Source organism: Callospermophilus lateralis, chromosome 8 (genome assembly GCF_048772815.1).
Source record: "Callospermophilus lateralis isolate mCalLat2 chromosome 8, mCalLat2.hap1, whole genome shotgun sequence".
In the NCBI taxonomy this organism is placed as follows: domain Eukaryota; kingdom Metazoa; phylum Chordata; class Mammalia; order Rodentia; family Sciuridae; genus Callospermophilus; species Callospermophilus lateralis.
The window spans coordinates 61171732-61185307 of record NC_135312.1 but is presented as its reverse complement, the minus strand read 5'-3'; the positions used below and the strand labels follow the sequence as shown (position 1 = coordinate 61185307).

Sequence of the window (13576 nt, the reverse complement as noted above, 5' to 3'; positions counted from 1 at the left end):
AGAGAAAGCTACTTTTAAGTAGAAATAGGTGATGAATAATGATGGTGGAATATGATGATCATTACTATCCAAAGTACAGGTATGAAGACACAAACTGGTGTGAGTATACTATGTATACAACCAAAGATATGAAAAATTGTGCTCTATATATGTAATAAGAATTGTAATGCATTCTGCTATCATATATAAATACAAAATAATAATAAATTTTTAAGAAAGAAATAGTTGATGAAAATCTGTGTACATTAAGTACAGACTGAATCTATCAACATATTTTACTTAACTTTTTAATAGGGACAACATGCATTGTTTAAGGGTCCCCAAAGTGAGGGTTTCATTCTTAGACATAACTTAGCTAGGGCTAAATCATTGTATTTCTCAAGCAAATAATTTTCCGTGTTAATGATGTGTAATCATTCAATATTTCTCTTTAAATGTGTCGAAAGCAGTTTGGTAAATCAAATGAATTCTCTCAATACCTAATTTTCTAGGAAAAAATATGTATTGCATGTTAAATTTTTGCTCTGTGATGTTAACAACTGAGGTTAAGAATTTAAGTCAAGAAAGTCACTAGCAAAAGTATTTTCATGCCAGCATTCTTCCATACTGAGCAAATTAATTTGTTGTCTTTCCAACTTAATTGAACAGTAGTGATGTAATGTACCATTCATTTGGATTTTTCTAACTATTTTAAATACAAATTTTAAACATTGGTTGAGTTTTCAAGTAGCCACTATTTGACATAATGGTTGGAGTTTGGCTTGTTTTGTTTAATATGGACCATACAATGTTTTTGTTTATTTTATCTTTTGTACATGTGAATCTTAAAAATTTGAAATATAAGATACTTAACATATTAGATCAATAGACTGTATAAAAAGTGTGGGATGCAGATGTTACTAATTGTATAATTAGTGACTGCTTTTCAAAAAGAAGATTTATGGTAGTTACTGCTACAAGATAGGGTCCCTGCTTCTTTGCATGATAGTGTCTTTCCTCTCTGACCTCATCTTCCAACTCTTTCATCACTCATTCTGTTCCTGTCTTACTGTCTGTACTATTTTCCTACAGATATGGAAAAGGTGTTTTTGCCCCAGGGTCTTTGCATTTGCTAGCTTTCCTACTTTCAAGGATAGTCAGTTTCATTGACAGTTTTTGAATTTCTGCTCAAATGCCAGCTTTATAATTATAAAATTACAGTTCCTCTTGGGTGGATTCCCACTAGACAGTTATGTATTCTGATAATCTGTTACCATTTCTCTAATTCAGACTTAGTTTTGATTTTGGTGTGGCTTATTCATAAGTTTTGGTGTATACTTCACAATGCATCACATAAATTATTTCACTAGTAATGATGCTACTGTAGATCAGACAAGGCAGATGATAAAAGGCTGATCCATCATATTGATTTCTACATATTTTTGACATCACCTCATTATTCTTTGGTAATTTTTTTAAATTTGGGTATAGTATACCCTAGATTTATCTTTTACATTTTCTTCTTCAAAACTGGAATCAATCATTCAAATCCAAGGATCCCAAAATACCATTAATAGATGTATAGATTTGGAGAGTACATTGTGGATTCTAGAGGTACTAATTGTTACTAAGTTGTCATTGCTCTTAAGCTTTTTCATTAGACAGAGCTAGAAAATACAGGTTTGGAAAAACAAAACATTTATGTTATATTTTAAATTCCAGTTTAAGTTAAAAGATTTTGCTGAATATCTTTGAATTTATGCTTGTATCTCTTTTATTTATCATGAAATATTTGTATCTTGATATTAATGCCCTACCTTATTTTATATATAGCTTTAAATTAATAATAAATTTAGACTGATAAATGAAAAATTAGACTGATAAATGAAATGACATTACTGCTATATTTATCTTTGGATTTTATTTTTTTTAATTCTAGATACTCAAAATACTATGTTAAATCACTTGAAATGTTCATTTTAAGTATTTTTTTAAATCCAATTTAGTTGTTTGTTTCCAGTTTCTAAATCTACTGGAATTGATTTATATTTGCCAAATTCATTTTTCTTTCTTTTTTGTGCTCTCAAGTACAATATTTTTTTTTTAAAGAGAGAGTGAGAGAGGAGAGAGAGAGAGAGAGAGAGAGAGAGAATTTTTTTTTAATATTTATTTTTTAGTTACCGGCGGACACAACATCTTTGTTTTTTGTACGTGGTGCTGAGAATCGAACCCGGGCCGCACGCATGCCAGGCGAGCGCGCTACCACTTGAGCCACATCCCCAGCCCTACAATATTTTTTGTTATCAATTCTGTTGCCTGTATTATCTTTTAAACTGTATTTCTATGCTGCTTTTTATTGGTGACTCTAGAGGTGACAATATGTTTTAACTTTTCACAATGTACTATCAAATAATATTATAGTGGTTCAAGAACAATATATAAACACTGTGGTATAATTTCCATTTTTCCTCTTCCTGCTTTGTGCTCTTGACATATATTTTACTTCTACATGTTCTACATGTTTTGAATTAAGTAATTTTTTGTTTTAAATTATGGTACAATAAAGGCATTTATTTCTTTTATATATTTATATGTAATGTTTATTAGTCACATGTTTACTGTCCTGTTTTAATTAATTTCCACAATCTGGGCTTCCAATTCATGGCTTTTTCTTCAGTCTCAATAACTTTTAGCAGAAGTTGTTGTTGAATTCTTATTGAAAATCAATTATCTCAGCTTTTCTTTGCCTGAAAATGTCTGCATTTTGTCTCCATGTTTTTAAATTTTTTTTTTATTTGTAAATTTTAGTTATTTTCTTTTTTTCATTGAGCATTTTAGAAAGTTCCATTGTCTGGTTTCTCCATTGTTTCTGATAAAAAGTCAGCTGTTATCTTATTGCTGTTCTTCTGTATTTTGGCGGCTGTGGGGAAAAGGAACTAGAAGACATACATGGTTTTATGATATCTTCTGGTTTACAGAAGTTTTATTATCTATTTCCTCATTTTCTATGTATTTATCCTGCTTGTGGTTCAGAAAGATTCTTTGATCTGTAAATTTATGTCTTCCAACTATTCTAGTAAGTTCATAACCATCATTTTTCAACAATTTATTATTTCCTTTACTTTCCATATGAAACACTGATTATTCACATGGCAGGCTATTAGATATTGTCCCACAAGTCACAGGATTTTTTAAATTTTTATTTTTCAATTTGAAAAATTTCTGAAACTGCAAGTTCAGTAAATCTTTATTCTACTCTGCCTACTTTATACCCAATACATCCAATATTACATTTTTCCTTTTTAGCTTTTCCTTTTTGCATTCTTACTTAGTTTCTTATTTGGTTTCTGTATTTTCACTGAAATTTCCAAAATCTTTATGCATTTTACCCCTCTTTCTCACGAGATTTTTAAATAGTTTTAACATAGTTACTTTAAAGTCTTTGCCGATTAACTGCAAAAACTAGGCCATCTTTATTCACTATTCTTTCTGTTGATCATGATAGATATTTTCTTACTTCTTTGTGTGTGCCTTAATTTATGATTTTAGGCTGGACCTTGTGAATTTAAAACTGAAATGCAGAAACTAACCTATATAATATTTACCTCCAGAAAAGCATATTCCACTTTCTTTGTCATGTTGATAATCTGTAGTTGAACTGCATCTGGGTATTGTTGTGGTCTTAGTTTTAATTGATTACTGGCTTCAATAATTTTGAGGGCAGGATCAAAAATTTTTGTTAGCAAACCCTTTTCTCTCCTTGCTTTTCAACTCTTTGTGAGATTTTTTTTTTATTTCGGGGGGGGGGGTCTCTTTGTTTTATAACTACCACAATCTCCTCACCCCAACAAATAACTTTCAGTAACTTGGAGATCTTGTTTCCATATTGATCCCCTGCACACAACAGACTGGCCAATGTCTTGCACTCTGAGAACACCCTATGAGCTGCAGAGGGATCCTTCTCAGTTCTTCTGCTACTTGTGGAAGGACTTGGATCTCTCAGGATTGTTTTTCTTATTCCTCTTGCTATGTCCAAAACCTTCAGTGGTCTGCTTCTTTTCCCTTTAGGAAGATTCCCATCTGCTTTGGAGAAGGAAACAATTTTCTCTCCTCTGGCCTCGGAATTATGTGAAATTATATCTCAACTCCTAGCTTTCAACTGAGTACTTCTTTTCTCTCAAGAAAAGCCTCATACCATGGTGGGATCTCTCTCATCACCTTTTCTGCTAAATCCTGCTTTTGGTAGGCTTCTACCTTATGCTAAGTAAACAGTTGTAGGCATTTATTTTAATTATGTAATTCCCCCCATCCCGCAAAGTAAAATATTTGTATATTTGCATTTGGTAGCATATAACAAAACATACTGAAGTTATCTCACTATATCCTTATTTGTTCCACTTTTTGCCATCTCTCCATTTTTGCCAACCAGTTTTGTTTTCAAGGCAATTATTACATTTTTCTTTTCTTTTTAATATAAGTAATATTGGGCTGGGGAAAAAGCTCAGTGGTAGAGTTCTTGCTTAGCATGCATGACACTCTTGTGTTTGATCACTAGTACCCCCCAACACACACACACACAGACACACACAGACACACACACAAGTTAAAATTAAATATATACATAAAATTTTGCATATGCAACATTGATATTAAACCAGTATATATTTTGTAATATAAAAGATAGTATAATGTGTATACTATGTGCACCTTGATAAATGATTCCTCTACTAAATATTGACCATCCCTTTATAAAGGTGTATAGAGATCTTCCACATTCTTTCTAATAGTCTCATTTTAGTTATAGTATTCCTTTATCTATCTGGATCTTAATTCATTCATTTTGTCGCTTACTGATGAACATTTGGGTTGCTTCTAAACTTGTTAATACTAGTAATGCTACAATGTGTATAAATTATTTTGCTTTTTCTGTTGCTTTGAAGTTGTATTTCTAAGTAATTTTTTGACTCCTGTTTTAAGACTTAGGAGATATTTGCATCCTAATTAGATTGGAAGGAAGTAAATCATTCCTATACTACCTAGGATTTGTTTAATGAAAAAATGTGAAGTAGCCAATATGAATTATTTTGATTATATCTCATATATCTAAATCTCATCTATCCTTTGGGCATCAACTCTTTAGTCTGACTTAAGATGAAGCTCAAAAGAATGTTTTGCCAACAATGATTTCCAGAGAACTGTCAAAATTACATCTTTATGGGCATCTAGAACTATCTAGACACCTTCCCTGTAGTTAATAACTTAGAAGGATTAATTTCAAGTATCATTATGAGTTATGGCTTAAGTATTTAGTTAATTACCAACTATATGCTTAAATTTCAATAAATACTGAAGTCATAGATATTTGCAAAATTAATATTAACAATATGTGTAGAGTCACTAAAAGCTTGCAGGTGCCATGAAACAATGAAGAGATAATAAGTAGATAAATAAATAGATAGATAAATATTTTAGGAAAACTCAGCAGTTCCCTTCATGGAATTTGCTAAATATTCCGCAGGTGCATGATCTGTTCTATGACAGGTTGTTCAAATTACAGGTTGAGCTTCCATTGGAAATGATTTATGAATTTCTATTTCAGCTCAAAATCTTGTCAGTTGACTTAAAGCAAAGACTATCACAGACTCTATAAATAAAAAGGAAGAAAAGGGATAGTATGTGTCTTCTTGTAAGTTTTGCACATATGTTGCTTCAGCAATCTCCACTCAAAAAGCCTGTTGTGTTCTCAAGCATCTCTTTAAAAAATTTTTTTTGTCTGTTGTAGATGGTCACAATACCTTCATTTTGTTTATTTATTTTTATGTGGTGCTGAGGATCAAACCCAGTTCCTCACACATGCGAGGCAAGTGTTCTACCATTGAGCCACAACACCAGTCCCTCAAGTGTGTCTTTATAATAGTGATTTCCAGGACCTTTGTGACTAGGTCTATATGTATCATTGCTTTTGTGTACAATTTAAAATTTGAAACACTGTTTACTGTTGTACAGACCATGAAGGTTTAGTAACTTCCTCTTAGAAGTAGAGATACAAATAAATCAGCTCTCTGTGTTTGAAAAGTCTAAACTAAAGTGCAGTTGTTTGCTTCAGCTTGTCAGTGGATATTTATGATGTGAGCATAATCCTATAATGGTTATAGCAGTGAAATACATCCTGTGCAGATAGCTAGTAAAGGAGCTCACAGGCACTAATGCCAGTGGAATTTTAATGCTCCAGAGATGGGAAACATGGCACTTTATCTGGTTAGTGCTGTTCTTACTGACCACAGTAAAAATGAGGGAATAAAATCAGTTTTAAATACTGTAGCACAGTCGGGTCTGTATACTTCACCAACAGCAGACACCAGTTTCTACTGTTGTAGTGTTTTAATCTCTTAGTTTAGTTAACTGCAGAGTAATAATGTATAACTAGTAAGATATTAGTTATTGCTTGAAAAATCTCTTAAATGAAGTAAAAGCTGACAGATTGTGATTCTGAGTTTTACCTTGTTATGATCAGTATTTTATTTGTGATCTGTGCCTGGTACATTCTGTCCCTTCTCATGAGGAGGGAAAGTTTGTAATAGAGTAAGAGTTCCACACATACCTATGCTCTACGAGATGAATTATGAATGTAAATACATTTCCAGTTTGTAAAAAATCACCTTGTGCTTACTTTTTCCTAGAATGCAAACAAAATGAAGCTAAGTTTTATGTATTTAGACTCACAGGATTTATGCTTTAGAAGAACTTTGAGGATTACATGAAGAATAGTATAGTTTCAACATTGACATTTTGAAACATTAAGTTTGTATTATTTGTGTAAGCTTAATTCAGACTAAGTTCAAACAAATCATGAATTACTGTTTGACATCTACAGAGTATCTCTTTATGTCCTACCAGAATAAGAAAAGGTTATGTAGAAAATAAATCAACAGGGTCTTTTATTATTATTTTTTTAAATAAGACAGAAGTTGAAGCAATATTTTTGTTAGAAATTTTTGATGTTAAGATGATTTTGCATAGTTTTTGTGGCTGGGAAAGTTGAGAATTAAGTAAGAAATTCATATTAGTTTATATTTACTTATAACAAGGCTACTTCTAAAAAACTATTGAGAGAAAAAAAATATATAACAAAACCTCATAAGAATAAAAATAGTAATAATCATGGGCTAAAGGCAGGGTATAGCCATACCAGAAAATATCCTATAAGGATAGCAAGTAATATTAATACGTGCTATAAAGATGAGCTTCTGAAAGCCAAAGCTAAAAGACAAAAAGATTGTGCTATATATTTGCCTTTATATAGCACAAATATAAGGAAAGCTCTTCAATTTATTTTATATAATAAAAAGGAAGCATATGAGCTTACTAGTATTGGTGATGTAGAAAAGTAATTCTAAAATTATCATTTATAAGTATCTGAAGTATGAATATCTGTGCCATTAATTGAATGGAGAAATATATGCCCTAGATATTAGCTATTTAGTTAGAAAGTTTGATGTGGTATGAAAATTGAAGATCTTCCCTTATATTCATATTTAAATGTAATGAACTCCAGTATGCACAAGGCATACAGTAGGCTGTGCATGTGTGCTTACCTGTCCTTACACACATATACACAAACATATTTTTAAAAATCAGGCAATGGTGATCTTGCCAGATGGTTGAACAGCCATTTCATGGAAGCTCCTAAAATTTTGTACCACAAAAATAAAAGTGTTGGTTGCATATCACAGAATTTTTAATGTCAACTATAGATTATATATTTATATAAAATGCTGTGTGGGTTATATTTATTAGTAAATCTGCTGTTGCCATACACGTGCACTCGAGTCGAACTTTACTGACATGGGTCAACCAGGAAATGAACTGTTAAGTACAATCCAGAGACAGATAAACGGGTCCACCCCTGGGACACTGAGTGCTGAAAAGCTTTGATGCCATTAGCAGTTGGTGACAATCGTTAAGAGTAGTCAATAGGTCTTGGGCTGACTTTTGAGAAAACATAAATGTTGGAAAGGAATTCATTTTTGCTCATTGAATTTATTATTTGAAAACCTATGATTTTTTTAAATTAGCAACTATGTGAATTTATAGAAAAGATATAAAGTAGAGAGTAAGAATTCTGTAGTCCCACTAACCACAGCATGCTGTGCGTTCTCTGTTGTCTTCTACTTTTTAGATGTATATTGAATAATTATAATCATGTACATATGCATGATTTTTCTTTTCATTTACCATTTTCCTACATCTTTACAAAGCTTTCTACTTTAATGGCTGCAAAACATTGAGTCAGATAGATGACTCATAATTTATTCATTGAATTGTTGAGCAGAAAGAAATACAAATTGGCAGAATATATTTTTCACTTTTATAAAAATCCCAGGGAGGATTTTTTAAATCTTGTCTAGCCATTTTATTGGGAAAAGTTCCCAAAATGTAATTACTGAGTCAAAGAATGTAAGCTTTTTAAGGCCACTTTTACATACTTTGTTCACCCTATAGTTTTTGCCAATTTGTGCTTCCACTAGCAAGGCAGGAAGCTTCTTTTCTAACTCGGTAATGTGCTTTAAAAGGGAAGCAGTTTTATTCTTTTTAAGCCATAATTTTTATTAGATAAATAAAACAGTGCCATAGCAAGATCATAATACAATGTAAATTATTAATATATAAATGCTTTTTATATGCTATCAAACATTTAAGTTGGTAAACTTGCCCATAATAATATTGATTAGTATTAATTCGCCTAATTTATTTTTAATATATTGAGAAAGATCAACAGCTTAATCAGTTAACATCTGAATTATCACAATTTCTGAACTAATGCATTTTAAATGCATTTGATTATAACCAAAACTTGTAGTAAAATTCTATTTGTTGTGCCTACCTTTAATTTCTTAAAATATTTTTTAAAATATGCTTGTAATAATTATATTATGCAATTTAACAATGATTTCATTGTTTCTAGGAGTGCTACATTCCTGAAGCAAAAGAATGGAATAATTTATAGTTCATTTTAAACTAGCAAAGTTTTAAGACATTAATTTAATTCAATTTTATATTGACAAAATGTTGTTCCAAGTTTATGACTTAATGACTTATAAGTCATGATGCCAGATTCAGAGGGGTTGTACTGATGGCCTAATTGAATAAGTAGTAAGGGTGCTGCTTATCACAATGTATTTGGATTTTACTCATAATTTAGATGCACGATTTTAAGTTAACAATATTATTTAGAAAATATACTGTATTCAAAATTAAAAAAGAGAAAATTAAATTGATATTATTTTTCATATTAATAATGTAAAGAACTATAGTTGTGATTTATAATATGTTACATGTTATATTATTCCCTGAACACTAAGCCACCTAAATTCAGAGACAGTAAGGGGAAAGTAAGTAATAAAATTGGCAATTATAGTAATAATGTTGCCTCCAAAGTTATTTAGAGACAGATAATTTCATGGCTGCTTGCCTTTTAGCAAAAGCTAATAGAAATTCCTAACTCCATTTTTCCTTTATGCTTTTCTGTTTCTCCATAAGTTTGTGAAATTTCAAAATTTATGGAGCAGTCATGTTTGAAAGCAAAATGGACAAAACCCACACTTTTACATTTCAAGCTTTCTTCTTCATCAGTATTTTTTTGCTCTTTTTGAATTTTTCCATGCTATGGATACTTAAAACAAACTTACATTTAGAGGGGAAGAAATAGAAGGTCTAAAATCTGAAATGGTTTATGAACAGATGTTATAAGAAATAGCAAAATCTCAACAGGTTGATAATCCTGGTCCTAAACTGGAAAATGTTGTCCTGGCTTTTTGCCATTTTGAGGAACCAGAACATGGTTCATGGAGTGCCGTGGATCAGCAATGTCATACTAAAAGAGAGCAAAGGAAAGGGACCCTTCATCACTGATTTGAAAATTTGTTTTCAAATAATTCTCAGATTCTTTACAATTATGTATGGAACAATATGTCTACACAACCTTCATTGAAAAGTTAAGAGGTTGGACTGGCAAATTCTCTTTTGAATAGTCCAAATAAATAGTTACTATTTGGAAAGAACACATCATTGGCAGTGTGCAGCTGTGAGAAATGGTCAACAAAAATGGTCGTGATCAAGAATAAGTCTATTGCAAAGGCTGTCATAAAGTAGAATCACAAAGACAGCATCTCTTCCTATTCTCATGATTCCTTAATCTCTGTCTCTTGTGCTAAAGTGTGCTCCTCATGTATACATTTTAGAAGATCAAGTTACATAAGAAAGCATTTTAATTTTAATTCATTATTAGAAGCATATAGGGTGGCAGCTTTGATGTTATGGTTGCCATTATAGTGGTGTTTTACTTCAGATATCAGTAACAAAGTTAGAGTTCTGAAATGTTTTTCCATACAAATTTTATCATAGCATCAGGTAGGTGAAGTTACTGTGGAAAAGATTAATAAACCATCATGCTTTGACCCAAAGAAAAGAATGTATGACTTTGTGTCTCATGTGAACATTGCTCTTTCCTTGGGTAATCATTTGTTTTATTATGGTATGAAAACCTAAGTGTTCTTAAACTTCTTTATAATTGCTTCAATATTTCAATAAGGATTTCTTTTTTTCTTCAGGGCCGGTGCATAAACTTCTCCAGAGTTCCATTTCAGTAAAGGAAAGCAAGAAGACCAAGAAGGTACAAAGATGGCACATTTTCACATCCAACCAGATGAAAAAAGTCAAGTGCATTTCAGAAACCTTTGGAAGAGCAGTTTAATTTCTCTCCGTCAGGAAATGCTTTTTCAGCCTTCTGCTTTTTTTGCACCAAATATTTTCAAACACTCACTTGACTATCTACAAGGATGAGATTGATATAAAGAAGAATGTTAATCTGCACACTGTGGTTTATAAAAGAAACTTTATTTGAGTGTGTTGAAGAGGCAAAAGCAAAAACCAGCCACAATGTAAAGGTGATATCAAAACAGACCACAAAACCAGTAGCCATGATGAGTCTTTCATGGAGATAGGACTTTTTAACGTGCACACATGGCGCTTGTGTTTTTGTATGACAAAAATCTGTAGCTACAGGCAGAGTATGAAATTTCCCACCAGGCTAAGCAAATATTGGAGTCCATTGCCTTATAGCTATGTCAGATCACAAAATCCTTCCAAGTCCCCTATCACAGTGTGCCTTACGGGAAGTTTCTGACTAGAAAATCTTGTCATTCTAACACTGAAAAGTGCACACGCATGACAAAAGATAGACAAGATGCCTCAAGGTATTGGTAGCAAGCAAGATTTTGCCCTTTAGTTTTTGAAGACACCTTTCTTTCATTATGCACTTGGGACAAGAAAATTAATAGAGCGTTATTCCACTGGAAGACAGCCTCTCACCAAAGATCTGGAGTGGAGTTTAAAGGACTCATGATTTGAGACTTTGTCCCTGAGACTGGTAGATTTCCTCCTTTTCCTGTGTTTCGGAGTACTAGTGCATAAAGCATTAATATCTGTAAACATACCTAGGAGTTTGTTTTGCTTTTAATTTAAAGGAAGCAGTAACCACAAAGCTTCTGCTCAGGGTTTTTTCTTCCTTCAAGTCTCCAAGGGCTCTTCAGCGTCACAAGCCAGCAACTCTCTTTGCATGAAAATTTCAAAGTTTAATTAATATAATTAAAGGCAACAGCAAGCAGCAGCCTGTGAAGATTTTGCTCATCTTTTTTATGCCTTTTGACATTGAATGACCTATTACTGTATGCGCATTACTTGGATTTTGAGGAGCACTCTACTTTGGTTATGATTCAGTAGAGGAAAAAGACCTCCTTTCTGCAGTTTATAAATTAAATTTATAATCGCCATCAAAAAACATTGACAATGTATGTATTATAATTTTTTAGAAAAACCACCATCGTGTCACGTCCACGATGCCAGATTATGTTAGCGTGAGCAGAAACACTGTGGGGGAGGAAGAAGGCAGCAGCTGAAGAAAACAGCTCAAATGATCTAGTCACTTTCGATACTGTACTTCAGATGCGAAATGGATATTCGACTCGAAACCTGACAAAGCGCGCCGGCTTTGATGTGAACTGGTATAGACAATGACCAGTGGCCGGGTCAGTGGGATGTCTCTCTGTGAGCACAAAGGCTTATCAAATGACACTAAAAATAAGTTCAACAACCATCACATTGGAAGGGAGAAGGCGAACATTTCATGTTTGGCGGGCATATGAGTGCACAAGATGGAATGAACGATTTGGAGCATCCTGGTATAATTACCCCCATTGTGCTTTTAATGGAAATTTCAGAGGATGGGGAATGATTCTGTTGGTTGGTGTCCAGGTTTTTGGCACAGCTCCAAGAAACCTTATGTACACACACAAATATATGTATATGTACACACACACGCACACACACACACATACATACCACCCCACACTTATGTATTCTCTGGCTTGAATCTTTTGCTCAAGTTTATTTATGTCACTGGCTGGCTGGATCCAAAGTCATGTGTCCACATATTCATAAATAAAATTTTTATCTGTGCCTTTGTTATTCTTTTCTTTAAGTCCACATGAAGTTCATGCCTTCTTTGGTTGAATATAAAATTGTTCTAGTTAGTTTCAGGAATGGAATTGTATTCAGTTGCAAAATATCCAGTATGTTTAGAGATGATACTATTGGCAGAATCCATGGGTACCAGTGCAATATGGAAGCCTGACATAGGGTTTCCAACCCTTTCTTCATGAGTTCTTGTACACCCTTGTTCTATGTTTGCATCTAAAACAGGACCTATTGCTACTTTCTTAAATATGCCCTTCATTTCTGATCAGTGCTTAGCCATCAATGCTATTTTAAGAGCAGCAAGGATACCACAGTAGAAGCTAAGATTATGGGTTTTCTAATAATTATTTTAAATTTTGCTAGTACCGTATAGCATACTTGTATTTTGCTACAGGAGCAATATAAAATAAACCTCTTACTTTAAGTGACAAAATAGCTTTCTGGAGATTTGTAGTGCAAATACTATGAAGAGCTCCCCATGGAGAGGGAGGGGCATTGTTCTATATGTAGATTGAAGAAAAACATACCATTCAAAAAATTCCAATTCAGACCGAATTGCATTGTTCTTAAAAATATGAACCATATCTGTGTTATGCATTTCTCTGATCATTTTAACCAGCAAATGAGAATAATTTGTTTGAAAGAGTAGTTTTTTCCCCAAAAAACTCCATCAAAAATCTCTACACTTCTCAATAGGTTAGAATAAAACCTCTTCTATATGTTTTGTGACACTTTATATATAGAGAGAAACAGCTCCAGTGTAATTTTCTGGACATGATGTCAGTCAAGATGTCCTTTCTTGTACAAATGAATAAGTCTTATCCATCATCCATTTGTGTTGCATAAGGTTGCAAAAACAATTAAGTGGGAAATGACTCCTAACTTATGTGTCTACTCTGCCTGGAAAGAAAGTTTTGAAGGCATCTATATATATTTCATAACAATGTCTGTTCTTTATGGATTTGATCCATAAATATTTATCTATCTGAAAACTTTGATACTTGGAATGTTTTCCTTAAAGCATTTGGTGCTCCAAGAAAAAACATTTGGTGCTAAGAGTTGC

At 32.6% G+C, this 13576-nt stretch overlaps 1 protein-coding gene across 1 annotated transcript in view; it reads left to right on the top strand.

Annotated features, from left to right (window-relative positions):
* Antxr2 (ANTXR cell adhesion molecule 2) overlaps positions 1-12538 on the top strand; it is a 132935-nt gene extending 120397 nt beyond the window's left edge. The window contains exon 17 of the mRNA XM_076863939.2: positions 10590-12538. Coding sequence (XP_076720054.1) covers positions 10590-10628 — 39 coding nt within the window. The 3' untranslated portion in view covers positions 10629-12538. The remainder of the gene's footprint in view (positions 1-10589) is intronic.
* The last annotated feature ends 1038 nt before the right edge of the window (positions 12539-13576 follow it).